This window comes from Sipha flava, unplaced genomic scaffold, assembly GCF_003268045.1.
Source record: "Sipha flava isolate LNK unplaced genomic scaffold, YSA_version1 167_pilon_pilon, whole genome shotgun sequence".
NCBI lineage: Eukaryota > Metazoa > Arthropoda > Insecta > Hemiptera > Aphididae > Sipha > Sipha flava.
The window spans coordinates 630,200-648,347 of NW_020271856.1; the positions used below are offsets into that span (position 1 = coordinate 630,200).

The window sequence follows — 18,148 nt, forward strand, 5'->3', positions numbered from 1 at the left end:
ATGAAATATTAAAATAAAATCTATTAAAAATTAAATACTTATAAAATATAATTTAATTTTAATTTTCAATACTAAGGTAAAATACATTTGATGCTGCATATTTTGGTTTTTTTTTATAACTAAAATGTATATTTTATGTTTTTTATATTTTTAATGCATATTTGTTAATTTTTCAATGCATAAATGTATACACTTTACAGTTATTTAAAGTATATTAACATACGAGCCTTAGTTATAACTATTATGAGTGAATATTTCAATTGTCTACAATTTTTATTTAATTAGATGCTATGAAAACAAAAATTTGATTTAGTGTAAAACAAGTATGCCATATATTTTGCCATTTTTTTTATAACTTTTCATAAATTTTTCGTCATTAGAGAGAAAAAAGAAATTTTTTGGGAATGTAGTAAATTAATCCTTCTCATCTCAATATTTGAATTTATGTTAAAATATATTTGCTATAAATTTATTAAAAAAAATACTATAATATGAGGTATATAATATTTTAATCTAATATTTTGTGTTTATTATTTTTATTTGTTTAAAATATTTTAAATTAAGTTTACTAATTAATCAAATGGAAAGTGTTGCTAACCATCATAGGTTATATTTTTAAAAAAAATTTATTTATTGTATGTATGTTATTAAAATGTAATCATTGTAGAACTTTGAGTACTTGTACCATTATTTTACCAGCTCTATATTATACAATGTACATTTAATATCAATATGTTATTTTAATTTTTTTTTTAATGAACAGTCAAAAAATATTAATATTAATTTAATTTCTTTGGTTTGCAATACAAGTTGAATATTTAGAATATTTTTAAATAATTTGATTTATATTTGAAATATTTGATGTTTTGTAATGTTTCCAGTTCCTATTTTTATTAGTTAGTATGTGTAACTATTTTTATAACAATATTAACCCACAATTAACATAATATAACAACATTAATAATTAACAAAAGTTAAAGATTAAATTTTTAAGACTTATTTAGTATTAATATTATATTTAGTACTTACATTTAAAACAAAATTTTATTGATAGTAATTAATCAATATTTTACTAGAAAAAATAGCTATATTCTCATAAACATACTATTTTGTAAAATATTTATTATTAAAATATCTTAAAAACAATGAACATTTGCTGCATAATATTATTTTATATGTATTTAACAAGTGTGTTTGGTAAATAATGTTTATCAGTGTTTTTTAACCACAATAATATTTAGATTAGATAATTTATACAATATTTAACATATTTGTATGATTCTGTTGATTTCAGAATTACAGATAATGTTCCTAAATTTTTGTCTTATGCTTGTGTGATAATGCGAATGTTATATGATGTTGCTCTTGATTTATATGATAAACAAAACAATACAACTGTTGTATCATTTAATTCACCTGCTCACAGACGATACAGTGAAGTCGGTTTTGTTATTGAATATTTAGTTTAGTTTGAATTAAATTACTAATTTAAATTATATTTAGGTAGCTACAAAACCATTAGATTCTCAGAACAATAACCGCCATACACTTAAACCTTTTAATTTAAGTCCTCCAGCTCCAGATCCAATTATTGTCCATGCTGGTGTTGTTATGGCTATGTTACAACTTTTACCATCAATTTATAATCCATCAGCTCCTAAAGTATACTATAATATTATAATTTTTTGATAGAATTAAAGTTCTTATTATTATTTCTTTTAGCTATCACTAACATTGCAAGTTTATATAGGCGAAGTAATCAGATCTTTAGTCCGCGGAGAAAAAAATCAACAACTACTCTGTGATTCTGGATTTCCAACTATTGTCTTAAAAGTAGGACGAATAGCATTGTTGGAAGAAACACATCCACTACATACAGTGTTTCAGTACATGTTAGAACGATTAGCTATTCAGCTATTAGAACCAAAAGATTTGCGTGAATTTTTGAGACTCGGAGAACCTCTTTGTTGTGTTCCCTTAGATTTACTGGACTGTTGGATAAGTCACAGTAGTAAAAAACCTGGTGGAACAGTACCATTAAGTCGTGTAAAAACACTTGTATCTATGACTACACCTAGAGATCCTTGTATGCTTTCACTACCACCATTTTTTGAAATGGATTTATCTACTGAGGGTTTTGGATGCTTATTTTTACCTAGTATTGCTCCACAATCTCCAATTAGTGGACCTTCAGTTGTTAATGTTGCCACATTAACTACACCTGATATGAACGTAATTGGAGGAATAGGAACTGGTTGGTAAATTTTATTTTTAATATTCTATGAGAATTTTTTTAATTTTTGTTTTTTAAAACATCTATTTCTTTAAAGGTGATCGAATGTTCCCTCCACAAAGTGGCCTTAGTTATTCAACTTGGTTATGTATTGAAAAGTTTTCTGAACCAAGAACTGATCCACATCCAGTTCGACTTCTGACTTTAATAAGAAATGTTCAAAGTTCTAGAGACCATTTAGTTTGTTTAGCAGTAGTATTATCTGCTCGAGACCGAGCACTTACTATATCTACTCAAGAAACGCCAATATCAATGAGTATATTGTTTAATTCATTACATTCATTAACTTTAGCTTACACAGTTAAACTATATATTTATTTACATTTTAGCCAATGCTGATTGGGAGCCAGAAGTTATTGGAGATTCTTGTGCTAGAATATGGTATCCAGATCTTGTACAAGAAGGCCAATGGCATCATATTGTACTAGTTTTGAATAGAGCTGTATTAAAAAATTCATCTTTTTCATTGTATATGGATGGTCAACATGTGCATACACAAAAAGTAAAATTTTTTAACATTATCTAAAATGAATATTATTTTTATAAATTATTTTTAGTTACATTATATATCTCAAAATCCTGGTGGAGGAGCAGCTAATTTGACTATTGCATCTTCTGTGTATGGATATATAGGAACACCTCCAATTTGGAGAAAATATTCTAAATTAACATGGAAACAAGGACCTTGCTGTTTATTAGAAGAGGTTTTAAATCCTCATGCTATAAAAATTTTGTATCAACTGGGTCCTCATTATTTTGGAAGTTTACAGGCACCTGATATTAAAGGTATTTAGTTTTCATAGTTAAATTTATATTTTTAATTATATAACTAAATGAGTTTTTATTTTCAATATTTTAAGATTTAGAACATATTGGCCCTTTAATATCTGAAGAGAAAGTTATATTTGGGCTGAATGCAAGGGCAGTTTCTCAATTAACTTTAGCAAAAATACGAAAAATATATAGCAAAGTGGATAGTAAATCAATTGCAAAACAGGTAAATTTAGATAGATATATTTACTATTATATTTATAGTTAATTTATATTTATATTTAAAAAATAAACTTTTATATATTTATTTTTGTTGATTAAAACTAGACTATTACTGATTATTATATTAAAACCATAATTTTTATGTATAAGGGATAATTGTTTAATCAAAATTTAATGTTTTATTAGCTTGGAATGTCAACTCATGAAAATGCTACACCTATTCGTATAATGCACAACACTGCTGGACATTTAGCTGGTTCAGCTAGAAGTTTGGGTGGTGTTATATTAGGTTATTTAGGGGTTCGTACATTTTATCCTCGTCCAGTTTTAAAATTAATTGATAATATTGGTGGCTGTTCTGTATTATTAGGTAAAAAAGAAAAATATTCACAAATATATACATGTAATTAATAACAATTTTAATTATTTTCCTATACATAGGACTAATTGCTATGGCAAGAGACATGGAAAGTTTGTATGCAGCTGTTAAAGCTTTAAGTGGAGTACTACATTTAAATATGACAGCAAAACGAGAAATGGAACGTAAACGTGGATATCAACTCTTAGCACTATGCTTACGTAGGCATAAACATATGCTCAATGCTCATATTTTACACATTATACTTGATTTAGTAATCACAACTAGAAGTGTTGAAGCTCCAAGTATTCCAGATCCAGTTGCATTCAACGATTTGATATGCGAGTTAAATGTATGTGTATTTTATTCTTCAAAAAAGAAACTAAACATGTTTGTGTAGAGGCTCATGATTTCACAATTCGTAATACTTTTTATATTAATTATGTTTAAAACTGTTTTTTGTACAATATTGTTGTAGAGAGAGAGAATATATATATATCATTCATTTATTGATAGTATTTATATATTATATAAGTTATATATATAACTATTTAAAAACATACTTAAATTAATGTATTATTTTTCATTTAAACATTGTTTAGCTTTGGCAAGAAGTTCCAGCTAGTCTGTTACGGTCACTGTTAGAACAGTTATATGAATTAGTATCAGACTCAAATGAAAAGAGGAACAATCTAATTATATTGAGAAATATGGAAATGGTTCGCAAAATGGTAAATTTCTTGCCAATTGTTTTTAATACTTCTACACCATCAACAATAGAAGTGTTATTTTCATTACTTGGAGCACTTTTAGCAAAACATCCATTAATTGAAGATTTAATTTGGTAAATAACAATTTATTTTTCTAAAAATACAAATTTTATTTATTATAATGAATAATTCCTTGTGACAGTTACGTAGCCAAAATATTTCTATTAAGAGGGCTAACAATTTTGGGTCATTGTATAATTTTTCATAATTTATTTTCTATGAGAAACTTGTAGAACTTATAAAAAGCACTATTTGACACTAGTTCTTATTTAACGTTATGTCTACTATTCATAACCCAGTATTTAACTTTATGATAACGTTTTCTATGAATATAAAATTTAAAGTTATAATAATATATCTATATATAAGTTATATAATAATAAAAATTGTAATAAATTGTATCATCGAATAGTTATCATAAAAGATTTATTTAGTATGCATAAACTATAAACATAGCATGTTTTTGATAATTAGTAAAATAAATTTGTATATGAATTTGGGTGCTAGGTGCCTGGTGTGTGATCACATTACTTTTGCCCATATTACAATTTTGTATATTTAAATTTCTTTGTTCATCGAAAGACTCCAAAAGTATAATATATCACTCAGCTTTTTATACTTGAAGTATCTATGTTATATGAATGAAGTTCACGAAAAAAAAAGTTTATTATATTTTATTATGTTTTTTTTATGGAACTTACAAAATTTAGTTTGTTTAATTTTGCCATGGCCCCATAAAAAACAAAATTGTTCGACTGACATTTTGGTTTTATGTGAATTGGATGATTTAAACTCAAAAGTATTTGTCCTTGCTAGTTTCAATTTTTATTTTTGACTAATTGAATTTAAATAGCTAATGTTTAAAAATTAATTTTATATGGATATATTTTTTGTTGCTATTGTTTATAACTAATTAGGTAGTTTTTCTTTGTCATAGGAAATCGGCTATATTATTTTAAAATTGTGTATAATTTATCTCGAAATCCTAAGAAAATAATATATATGAACATCTTTGTAATCTATTTGTTGCATAATGTTAATTAAAGTATCCAGATTAATGTGTTTTAAGCAGTGGCAAAGACTTTGCTAGTACTCATACTAAATTTCGAAATAATTCACTTTTTTATCTGTAATAATAGATTTGAAATAAAGTTTTGTGTCCCTTCACAATTTGTATATCAGTTTGCCATGCTCTTACTACACTACTGGTTTTAAGTTCCTACAGTTAATATTTTTAGACAACAACAAACCTATTATCATACTAATAACTCAATGAAGTTCATTGAAATTCGGTATCTCATAAATGTTATTGGTTTTTGTATTTTTTCTTTCTCAATTATTTAGAAAACCGTTATAATATCTGAATTATTACACTGCTAGGAAATTCAAAAAATGACTTTTCAAAAGTACCAGATAAATAAAATTTGATATAAGAAAAAACAACAGATGATGATTGAAGTTAGCCTTTTCTTCTGGTCAATCTTTTAAAGTTAGAAAAAATATTTAACACTATTATACTCTATGAAAAGAAAAGTAAAATAAGTTTTTCTGTGTAATAATCATTAAATTATTTAAATGTTTAACATTTTTGTATTAAATAGAGTGAAAATATTTTTTATTTTGTACTTGCACAATTTTTTGTAAATCTTAAATATTTTATTTTTGTTTTCAAGTTTTGGTCAGTACATAGTGTATACATTAAATACGGGTCTTAATACAGAAACTAATCTTAAATTAGAAGAATTTGAATCAAAAACAAAGACCATGGATAGTTGTAATGAGTTGACAAATGAAGAAAAAACTATTTGTACTATATTATTGCGTAACCGCTGTCTTCAACTTATGCATTGTCTATTGTTTACAAATAAAAACTTAATTTGCACTGGGTAATTATAAATGTATTACACTTATGTATTTTTTTAAGTATTATATTAAAGTACATGTACTTGTGTAGGTTTTGTGATGATTTTGTACGAATATTAGGATTTGATTGGGTACTGCTATTTATGCAATCAAATATACATAATTCTTCAGTAATTTGGGCCTATAAAATTCTTACCACTTTATGTTCTGTACCTACATTATTGGTTAAATTTAGAGAAGCATCCAGTAATGGCGGATGGCTACTCAATACAGAACTTTTGCAAAATAATAAAGCAAATTTGATGCTTAGTAAGTTTCTAATAAATTCTCAACTAATATAATTTTTATTCATTTGTATAAATAAATATTTTTATCTTATGTTACCTGCATATTTTTTTAGATTATCAACTTTCTCCAAGTTTACAAAAGAATAGTAAAGATGTACTTAACAAAATTGAAGCTTTAAATATTCCTGGGTTTCAACATCTCTCTTGGTTTCTATCTTTTCATACTGAACTTCCTGAACTGTATTATTTTCTCATGGCTTTGATGTTGGGGCAACCAGCTAAAACAATTCCTAATGAAAAAAAAGTACATATTTTTAAACTATTTTTCAATGTTTAAAATTAACTTTATGAAATATTATATAATTATTTTTATCTAGTTAAATCTTGATGGAATTTGGATTTTTGTGTTTGGTGTTCCCATAAGTCAATCACTTTCAGCTGTTAGTGACCGTATTGTCTTATGCCCTGAAGCTGTTACAGCCCTTTTATTGTCTGTGAGATTAATTCTGAATCAAGATAATAGAGAGTAATATTTAGTAGTATTTTTCAATTTGTTGTTTTATTTCATCAAATTTTTTTTCATATAATTTCAGGACTAAATATGAAGATTGGTTAGAAGATCACCCAGTTACTATAATTCAGTTTCTTTTTTATCTATACCATAATCTTCCAGATTGGATGCCAGCATTTATGACATCTGATATCTTACATTCCTTAAGTGCAACACTCTTTCCATTTACAAACTTAAATTTGAGTGAACCGTCCACACCAAATGATGATTGTTTTATTAAAACACCAGATGGAACTCCACCTCCAACTGTTCAAAAAGAACAATCATTAACTTTACATCCGTCTAGAAAATTTGTTGTTGATTTCTTAAGAGTTATTGTTGTTGATTCATTATTATTACCTATAAATAGCAAGTCATTACCACCTTTAGACTTGGTTCTTGATGTAAATCTTCTTTTTATTTATAATATATATTATTTAACGTATTCAATGAAAAAGTTTATGTATATTTTTTAGGCTTCACCAGAAGGTGCAACTTCATCTCAAGTATCAAAATATCAAACTGAATTATTGTCAACATTAATGGATCACTTATTAGCTGTTGATATTATGATTGGCGAACAAGCAGCTGTATCATCTGTTCCTGGTGGCAGTGCTCAAAATATTCCTCAAAATGTTTGTTATTTAACATGCCGTGTTGTGGACAAACTTTGGCAGGGTGTTTTAATAAAAGATGCTCATGAAGTGTTTGATTTTATTTTGAAATTAATTGTTCAAGCAAAACGAAGACCTTGTTCTGTACCTATGGAAGGATTTTATCATTGTCTTAATAGAACAACTTTATTTTTGTTGTCAAGGAGTACAGATTCAATAGCTTCACAGATGCCAGTTTTGGAAGCATTACATAAGCTTACCACTAATAGGTAAATAAAAATTAATTATTTTGAAATATATTTAACAAAGATAATTTTTTTATATATTTAAATTTAGAACATTGGTGTTTGGATCTGGTAATCATGAATTGGATTTCATTGGCTGTCTAATTTATTGTTTATTGCAATTGACTTCTGATATGAAAATAATGTAATATTTTATAACTGAAATTTATTTTATTATATTATTTAATGTTTGAAAATTATATTTTCATTAAAACTTATGTGTTCCATAGATTGGATACTAATGCAAAAACTACATGGCATATAAATCCAAACCAAACTGCTGAAGTTGAAGAACAAACAGCTAAGCAAGGACAAAATTTAATGGCAGTTGCAGCAAAACGTGTTTGGGAAGAATTGTATATATCTAAAAAACCAGCTATTGAAGAGGCTAGTTTTATTTTAATAAATAAATTTGTAATTTTTTATTTTTTCATTTATTAAAATTAAAATGTTATTGTTTTAAGCTTAAAAACAATTTTTATTTGTAGTACATATTAATGTCTTAATATAAATAATAAATTTAGGTTTTCAAAATTCCATTACCAATGTCATCTAATAATAAAGCTCCAGACTTACATTCCGTCCGTGAACTTATTTATGAAACTGCCCAAAAACATTGGTTAACTTACATTGATATGGAGAAAAAATCTTTGTATAAAATGCCTTGGGAATTACAAACTCAAATTCAATCAGTAATTATTATAGATATTAATACATATATTTTATAGATAAGTAGTTGTTGATATATTTTAAATTGTGTCTATTAGAAAATACAAAAAGTAACTGGAGGCTTAACAAGACTAGCATCTCGGGGAAAAGTCCTTAGGCGTGATGAAAGCCGTTGGCAAAGTGGAAGTCTTTCTAGTATTTCTTTACCTTTATCAAGAATTACCAAAAGTGAATGGTCTACATGGGCTAACCATGGTTTAAATGCTGTATGTGAACTTGTTTCTATGCAAATGTCTAGACAAGCACAGCACCAATCATTTACTGTGCGATATGTTCTGGATCAATGGTATTTAATTGAACAGGAATTAACAAGAGAGAGGGGACTTTGGGGTCCTTTTACTCCTTGCAAGTATGTTTAAATATTATTTACTTATTTGTTCATAGTTAATATTTTATTGGTTTTAGATTAGATAAGTGGATATTAGATATGACTGAAGGTCCATGCAGAATGCGCAAAAAAATGGTAAAAAATCATCAGTTCTATACTCAATACCCATATCGACCAGAACTTGAGTCTGGAGACAATGTAATTATTTTCTTTTAAACTAATTTATATTTATAGTTTTATTACAGTATAATTAATTTGATTTTAGAAAGGATTAAAGTATCGTGTTGCAACAAGTTATGATAGCAAAGAATTTTGTCAGAAATATAAATTACCCACACTTATTGATATGGAAAATTTAGCACCACAATCTAATGAAAATACTAAATTTATGACAGTAATTGATGGCCATGATACTTTTGATTTTGATAAAAACCTAGATGACAGTGGTAAACATTTATTTTTATTTTCATTTATTTTATATGTAGTTTAATAATAACTGCTTGAAATAATTCAAATTAAATACCTAAAAATTATTTTAAATATCCAAAATTAATAGATAAACATGTATTTGAAATTCTACATTAAATATAGCATATATTTTTAGAATTACCATTCAAAGGCTTAAAACGTGTTGTTAGAAGATCTACATCTGAACCAGATGATGGAATGGATGATAATGATATTGAAAGTGGAATTGAAGACCAAGCTCCCCCAGATGATAATCATACAATAATCAGGCTTTTGGAACCAAATGAAAAGGTGAAATTATGACTTATCAACATTATATATTAAGTACAATTAAATAAAATACAGTATATTTTAAAATTTTAATGAAGTGAGTAAAATATTGGATTTTTTTTATTGCATATGGCGTTTGTATATTGGTGAAAAACAAACCTTATGCTACATTAAGATAACAAAATATAAATATTTTATAAGAACTTAAATATAGATAATGGCATAGAAAAAATTAAAAATATACTTATATGATTATAAGTTTAACAATAACAACAATTATAATACGTAATTTATCTAAAGGCGAACGAAAGTGTTTGATAGCCAATTCATTGCTTTGTCATCAAATTTTTTGAAGTGCCTCAATTCCATTCTTGTATCTAGTTTGAGGGCATTCCTCCACGATGTATCTGATGGATTGTATTTGCCCGCAGTCGCAATGAGGCGAAATCCTTATTTTCCATTGGTGTAATAGGTATTTACACTTGCCATGCTCCGTTCGTATTCTGTTTAGATTGGTCCACATGGTTCTTGGATATTCAAAACCTGGGACTCTTTGAGTGGGATCACTTATTAGATGTCTATTTTTTACATTGCCATCTTCTTGATAACCCCAACTTGTTCCCGCTAGTTTACTTATGATATTATTTCTGGTTTTCAATTTATTCTTTACATCTTCTAAGTGTTGCTTAAAGTTTAAAGCTCTATCCAATTTGATTCCTAGATACTTTGGGGCATCTACACTCATTATTTTGATGCCCTGGACTGTCAAATTAAGTTTTCTACTAGCTTCTGTTGTTCAGGTGGAAAACTATGGCTGTCCTTTTGTTGGGGTTAAAAATGAGAAACCAAGATTTGAAATATTTTTGGGCTCTTGCTAGATCTTCATTTAATATATCAGTCATTTCTTCGATTGATTCTGCTTGGGCTACTAACCCCACGTCATCCGCGTACATAAATTTACGTGACGAGGTATTTATGAAGTCTGATTTTTATACGTTAAATAAGATTGGGGTGAGCACTGAGCCCTGGGGTAGTAGACCATTTTGAAGGAACTTGTACTTGCTTTCTTTCCCGTTTAGATGGACTTTAAATTTTCTATCTGACAATAAGTTGTCAATTAGACGTAATGACGTTTTATATTTTAGGATTTTGGCTAACTTCAAAAGTAGGCCTTGTTTCCATACAGTGTCATAGGCCCAGGATAGATCTAGGAAAACAGCTCCCGTTTTCAATTTTCTTTGAAACTAATTTTCTACAAACGTCGTCAGAGACAGTACTTGTTCATTACAACATTTCCATATCTGAAGCCCACCTGTTCTACTGGTAGGTGCTCATCGATTTGCGTTTGAATTCTTGCCAAGAGTACTCTCTCAAATGACTTGTAGACAACGGATAGCAACGAAATAGGTCTATAGCTTTTTGGGTCATCATCAGGCTTACCTGGTTTTAGAATTGCAATTACTTTAGCTTCTCGCCATTGTTTTGGCAATGTATTGTTATTTTTTACCGATGTAAAGAGTCTTGTTAACAAAAATTTCCCTTTAGTTCCCAAATGTTTCAGAAATTCTGGTAGCATACCATCTACGCCTGCAGCTTTGCCGTTTTTAAGGAGCTTTAGGGCGGCCTCCACTTCCTCCACGTCGAAATCATTCATGTTTTCGGACTTTTCTACACATATTGAGTTCTTCCTTGTAATCGGCTTTCACCTTCATCTTATCGGACTTCTTGGGTTTTATATTCGTAGTCTTGTGAAGTATGGTTGAGATAGAGTTTAGTGAGACTTTGCAAGCTTTCCATGAGGATTGAGCTGCCTCCAGTTTTCTTAGGAGAGACCAACTTTCCCTACTGGAGTGAGTGAAGTCCATTTCATCCATAGCCTGTGTCCATCTATTCCAACGTTTCTCATCAAGTAGGGAGATGAGTTTATCGGCATTGATTTCGTTACCGTCCCTTTCGTATTCTTTTAGTAATTCTTCACATTTCTTAGTCCAGCAAGGGGTATAGTTATTTTTATGGCCTCTGGGTATCGATTTTTTCGCTGCTGTCTTTATGAGGTTGATGAATCTGCCGTAGTTGTCCGGTATAGGTTTAATTCGGTGGATGTTATCGTCAACGTATTTAGTAAATTCTGGCTAAGCTGCTTTACGCAGGTTCCAACGAGGCATAAAAGGTTTGTATAAGGTTGGAATTATCAGACCGATATTCACGGTGGTTGGCATGTGTTGGCTTCTTGGGAAAAGGTTATTGATTTCTCTATTTACGCTTAAGGGAAGGCTATTAGAATCTTCCGTCACAAAACAAAGATCTGGTGATGTCGCCGTGTCCCATCTACCCGATATAAAGGTACCTCCTTGTTTGGCATCATAAATCAGTTTAAGGTAGTTAATTGCTGCCCAGTTCGAAAATGTTACGCCTTCTTCATTATCGACGGAGTATCCCCACTCAGTATTGTGGGAGTTAAAATCTCCAATGTATATTGCTAGATGTTGACTGACTGGCAAAACGGAAGCAGTTCACTTTCTGGGTGGGGATTTGTATACGTTAAAAACGGTTGAGTTGTCAATACGGATACCAATCGTATATTCGTTACCTGCCACTTGCTCAATGTTCGGGAACGACTTATTTTGTTTTACATTTGTCGCCAAGTCATGTTTTTTGTGACCAGTGTAATGCACTAAATTGAAACCATTTATTTTTAGGCGGTTTATTTCTGCGTCGGGAATGCGGATCTCTTGTAGTACCAATACGTCCATGTCACCAAATATTTTTCCCAAATTGTCAGCCTTGGCTCTAGTCAGGCCCTCCACATTAATCTGAGCTATCTTGAAATTTTTCTCCACAGTTCTAGTATATATATAGGTTGCTCGTCATGTATTTTTTTATGTTTTTTGGATTTTTTGTGAATTTTTTTTGTTTTTTTTTTGGAGTTTTTGTTTTTATGTTTTATTACGTGTTGTACACGTTTGTCAGTTGGGTAGCCTTGAGAAGGGCTGTTTTCACCAATAAGGCCGGGAGGTCTTTCGACGTTCGGCCGCCTGGTTTGTGCTGTTTGGCTTCGTGTTGTTGATATACTTGCAATATCTTAATGCATAGGCATTTAGATTTTCTGTCATTCACAATACTACTAGACAGGGGGGACCACGAGAAGGTACAGTATACACCCCCCCCCCAATATTGGATTATAAATGTACAATGATAATTTTATAATTTTATAATCATATTTTGGTTTGAAAAATCTGCAAATAGTTTTCAGCTATATCTCATTTAATTAAAATTGTTGAGAAATTAAAGAAATTACCCAACAAAAGTACCCCATGAAAGTACCATCTAGAATGAATTCCAATCTTTTACTTTTTATTTGATAATGATTCGGAGTATTCCTTAAGATAACATATATCGTAGTAAAACTAATACAGTCTCATTTCACTCTGAATTTTAAATTCATTGGGCAGTCACAAAAATTATTAGAAGCATTATAAAATAAATACTTAATAACGTCAGATATTTCTATGCATTTTCATTAAATAATAGTTACTTATTTAGTAAAATATATTTTGTAGTTTTGAATTATTTTATTGAATAAATTTTATTTGTACTGTTTATTGGAAATTAAATTGTTCAAAGATTTGCCCAAATTTTATACTTTTTTTTGTGAAAATAGTTAAAATCTTTTTAGAAATATATCATCCTACCTCTTTAAATCAGAATCGTTTTTCGAGAATAATGGTACATAGGTTTCAAATTTAAAAGATCAATATAGAAATACTGTTCTCTTATCCTTATATTACTCGACCTAGGAGTTTTGACTTTTTTAATCTTTCAGTTTGGTTTTCTTTTAAATATATATATAGTGTATTAAAAATGCTAAATATTGTGTTTTAATACCTTTCAATTGTGATTTTAAAATCCGTATTTAAAATAATTTAATTGTGTTTTTAAGTTATAATGTTAGATAAGATATTTTAAACCTATTTATATATTAAAATTACCTTTATTTGTTGCCATTAATTATCATTGCTTTATAATTTGGCTGATTAATGCTATATATTTAAGCTTTTGAGTCAAAATTAGTAACTAATGGCACCAGTAGTTTACTTTACAGCTTTTTATTCTTACAGATAAGTCATATGTTTCGGTGTGCAAGAATTCAAGGTCTGGATACATATGAGGGTTTACTTTTATTTGGTAAAGATCATGTATATATTGTAGATGGTTTTACATTACTTAAGACTAGAGAAATTAGAGACATTGATACTTTATTACCAAATTCATATGAACCATTATTACCAAGTCCTGGGAATGGAAGTCCAAATCGAGTACGCATTAAAAAACTAAGTTCAAAGTTTTCGTATGATGATATAAGGTATTTATTAGTTTAATAATACTGTTTTTATATTTAAAAATATATATATATATGATTTAAATATTTTATTAAATTATAGGGAAGTACATAAACGGCGATATTTACTACAACCCATTGCTGTAGAATTATTTTCTGCCGATGGGCGTAATCATTTATTGGCACTTCCAAAAAAACTTAGAAATAAGGTTTTTAATAGGTAATTTACTTAAAGATTTCTGATAAAATTATTTATGTGTTATTGTGTAACATGCTATTAAGGCTTATTATTTAGGCTATTTAAGTTATAATATTTCAGTGAATAATTAAATATTTGTTTTTTTCTAGATTTATGGCTTATTCAACATCAATAGCAGATAATGCTCATCAATCAGTAGCTGGGCAAAAAAGAACAGCAAATGTTGAACAAAGCACAAGTCTTCTTTCAAATCTAATGGGTGAAACAACAGTAACTACTAGATGGGTGGTAAGTAGATTTATTTTTATTAATATTTTTTAAAATAGTTTATATTTTATCATGATGATAAATTAATTATAAATTAATAATACTTTTATAAGGTAGCTAAATTAAATACTTTTGATTTAAAATGGGATTTTGAAATGTATTTTTCTTTGCATCATAAATGATTTTAAACTTTTTTATATTCTGAGTAAAACTAGTTATGTACTGGTTTTTCTGATGATGTGTGTTTTGTTCAATTTAAATTTTTTTTTTGTCTATATACACAATTTTTGCCTGGAAGTATTGCATCTCTAATAAAAAAAAAAAGTAGTTTTTAATTGGGAATTTTTTAATAATTTTGAAAAACTGATAAAATTTATAAAAAAAATACAAAATTAATTCACTTAATGCTTATACTACCTTTTGCTATGAGTGGTATAATCTTCAAAAGATTTTTTTCAAAATTTATAGATATTTATAATTGACAATTTCATATTTTTTTAGAATTTTTTCAAAAATGTTTATAAAATAATTTTAGTTTGTTAAAAAGTCTTGAAAATGTAACCCAAAGTTCCTTATACATATCTTTATTGATAAATAATAAAAAAAATACTATGGTATGAATTTTAAATTTGATATGATAGAAATCACGATAATCCATAATATTTTTATAGTAAAATTTAAAAATTTTATAATTTTGGTTTGAATATTAAATACATGATTTTATAAAATATTTTTTTATAAATTAAAATACATAAAATAATGGAAAGTCTAAAAAGTGTTTATAAATGTTTCTATAAAAAATATTGACAAAATCAGATATTTCAAAAAATTCTCATTAAGTGATATAAGTATTTAGTTGTAATCATAAACATTAATTGTAGCAACTCAAAATATTTACTGAGTACGTATATATATGTGTAAATATTATTTTTTATTTGAATTTTAAGGCCACTTCAGTGTGATTGGCACTATTTTAGACAACAATTTTTAGAAATATAAACTGATCCATATAACCTCTTAAATGTAGGATCGTTTTTTGAAAGCAATCGTACAGTGGTTTCAAGTTAAAAAGGCCAATACAGCAATACTATTCACCCATCTCTATAACTTACCCCACTGTGGTGTTTCATCTCACTTAGGTATTTTACCCTATTTTTTAAAAACCTCCAATTTTTTTTATTTATTTATTTTATCATGTATTGTATTTATTATATCATGTATTGATGTATAGCATCATAACAGAACTAATACTTAATTTTATTATCTTCATAAAATGTATTTCCAAAATATTGTTTGAATGAAAATATTTTAACAAATGTATTAAATTTTCAGAGAGGTGAAATATCTAATTTCCAGTATTTAATGCATTTGAATACATTGGCTGGACGGAGTTATAATGATCTAATGCAGTATCCGGTATTTCCTTGGATTCTAAATGATTATGAATCTGATGTACTAGACTTTTCAAATCCTGCTATCTTCAGAGATTTTTCTAAACCAATGGGTGCTCAATGTCCATTACGACTTGAACAGTTTTTAAAAAGGTATAATGCAGTATAATTTTAATTTATATTTAAGAATAGTATCGTTCAAGTCATAACTCTTAAATCATAAGATATTTAAAATGAAATTAATAAACCTATGTAAGTACTTTACAAAATATAAAAATGTTAAATTAAAAAAATAATGTGAAATGTTAAACTAATTTATTTTTAAAAAAATATAAAAGAGCTAGAATAAACATAAGAAGTAAATTTTCATAAATTCATCTTGTGTCCCCTTGAAGTATAAAAATTGAAAAATCATGATCAGAAACCCTATACTATTATTACTGAAGTTGATTTTCTAAATCAATGTAAATAAATAAATGTATGTTATACTGGTAACAGAAGTTATAATATATAGAATAGGTTACATTATTATTTATTATCTATTAAATGTATAAATCAGCATTTCCCAACATATTTGCTCTTACAGCACAATAACCCTAATTTATATCTAACCTATATTTAGCCATAGCACTCTTGCCAGTGACTTAAATTTTTTTTATATTAGGCTTCTATTATATTAATAATAATATTAATATTAATATTAATTAATAATTATTTGTATAACAGTAAATAACTACCTAGTGAATTATATAAAATTGTGTATTTATTTAGGTTAAAAAACTCATGTAAAATCATATTTTATGACAAATATTAAATTTATTAATATGGAAAAACAAATACATTATGATTACATTATAAACAATTTGGTGAGAAATATGGTCCTATTTCTCCTTCTTTTTAAGTTTCTTCTGGAGTATAATGATTGACAAGCACACCAGTATGTTGTCTTTCAAGTTCTTCAGTTGTGATTGATTTTGGGTTTTGATGGCGTTCATTGAGGAGAATGATGTATTGCGTGCGGCAGTTAAACCGTAATTTTTAAGTACAATTTATTTAATTAATTTAACAAATAAACTGGCGTGAAGGTGCTCTCTAATACACGTCTTAAACACATCTGAACATTGGTTTATTCTCAACCCCTTTATATACTCAGGTCTCGTGGAATTGGCCGCGCATTTCTAAGTTATTTCCAATTATTGTTATTACCCTGAGGTGCTAATTTATTCAGGTTCGTGGAATCAGTCGCGCATTTCTATGGAATAAGTTATTTCCAATTATTGTTACTATTTTGAGGTGCTAAATTGATATTTTAATGGTTGACCTCGACAATATTACTGTTCGCACATTTCCCATATTTTGTTATACGCTACTATTAATTGCATTTTATTATAATACTTTGAAGTGTAGCTGACAGCTCATATATAGTATGTGTTCGGGTTACCCTCGGGTTTTAATCATTCCTTTCTATATTGTTCACCCGATTTCTACTATTTATGATTTATGTGATCCCCTTATGTATTGGTAGTTGTAAGGACCTACATTTATGTATGTCTGTAACAGATGATTCAAAAATATATGATGAGAAAAATAGCAGTATTCTGTTCATAGCTTTCCTTAAAATTTTGAGATACCCATTTAATAGTTGTTCTAAAAAATTATGAGACGTTTAGATTTTTTTGATTTTTTTTTAACTTCGAGTTTGTCTTAGTATCTTCAAATAATTTAGAATGCTGTAGCTTAGATCATTGTCATTTTTAATATAAATAATTTCACTTTTAATTTGTGGTAAACAATGCAGTCTCATAAGCAAAACTAATAAAAGGATTTCTTACCCAATCTATTAAAGACAAATATAATAATGGAAAATATGTTTTAATATTTTTTCAAGATAGTGTAAACTTTTTCAAATTAAATTTGAAATATCTTAATCAATAAAGCAGTTCTTGGTAAAATCAAACACATCCTAAGTATATTGTTTTTCAATTTTAATAATCTATAACAAAAAATTCTACTGGAAAGAATTAATTTTATCTATAGATATGAAATTGTTCACTTGTTTTCCTTGTATGCTCTTGTTTAAGTAATATAGTTTTTCAAATATGTCTACTAAAAAAGTTAATTTAGTACACCAGGAGTGTTCACTTA

General features: G+C 27.5%; 1 protein-coding gene across 3 annotated transcripts in view; it reads left to right on the forward strand.

The window, feature by feature from the left end:
* The window catches only part of LOC112679761 (WD repeat and FYVE domain-containing protein 3), a 29,589-nt gene that overhangs the window by 7,698 nt on the left and 3,743 nt on the right, over window positions 1–18,148 (forward strand). For all 3 annotated transcript variants that reach the window (XM_025549674.1, XM_025549672.1, XM_025549675.1), the window contains 27 exons: window positions 1,295–1,439; window positions 1,504–1,662; window positions 1,723–2,254; window positions 2,331–2,549; window positions 2,623–2,795; window positions 2,851–3,079; window positions 3,154–3,290; window positions 3,473–3,656; window positions 3,728–3,996; window positions 4,247–4,488; window positions 6,088–6,300; window positions 6,369–6,586; window positions 6,678–6,868; window positions 6,942–7,090; window positions 7,158–7,518; window positions 7,591–7,997; window positions 8,065–8,157; window positions 8,243–8,399; window positions 8,537–8,704; window positions 8,780–9,090; window positions 9,147–9,267; window positions 9,335–9,515; window positions 9,674–9,828; window positions 13,926–14,170; window positions 14,250–14,366; window positions 14,495–14,633; window positions 15,945–16,156. In XM_025549674.1, coding sequence (XP_025405459.1) covers window positions 1,295–1,439; window positions 1,504–1,662; window positions 1,723–2,254; window positions 2,331–2,549; window positions 2,623–2,795; window positions 2,851–3,079; window positions 3,154–3,290; window positions 3,473–3,656; window positions 3,728–3,996; window positions 4,247–4,488; window positions 6,088–6,300; window positions 6,369–6,586; window positions 6,678–6,868; window positions 6,942–7,090; window positions 7,158–7,518; window positions 7,591–7,997; window positions 8,065–8,157; window positions 8,243–8,399; window positions 8,537–8,704; window positions 8,780–9,090; window positions 9,147–9,267; window positions 9,335–9,515; window positions 9,674–9,828; window positions 13,926–14,170; window positions 14,250–14,366; window positions 14,495–14,633; window positions 15,945–16,156 — 5,727 coding nt within the window. The remainder of the gene's footprint in view (window positions 1–1,294; window positions 1,440–1,503; window positions 1,663–1,722; window positions 2,255–2,330; window positions 2,550–2,622; window positions 2,796–2,850; window positions 3,080–3,153; window positions 3,291–3,472; window positions 3,657–3,727; window positions 3,997–4,246; window positions 4,489–6,087; window positions 6,301–6,368; window positions 6,587–6,677; window positions 6,869–6,941; window positions 7,091–7,157; window positions 7,519–7,590; window positions 7,998–8,064; window positions 8,158–8,242; window positions 8,400–8,536; window positions 8,705–8,779; window positions 9,091–9,146; window positions 9,268–9,334; window positions 9,516–9,673; window positions 9,829–13,925; window positions 14,171–14,249; window positions 14,367–14,494; window positions 14,634–15,944; window positions 16,157–18,148) is intronic.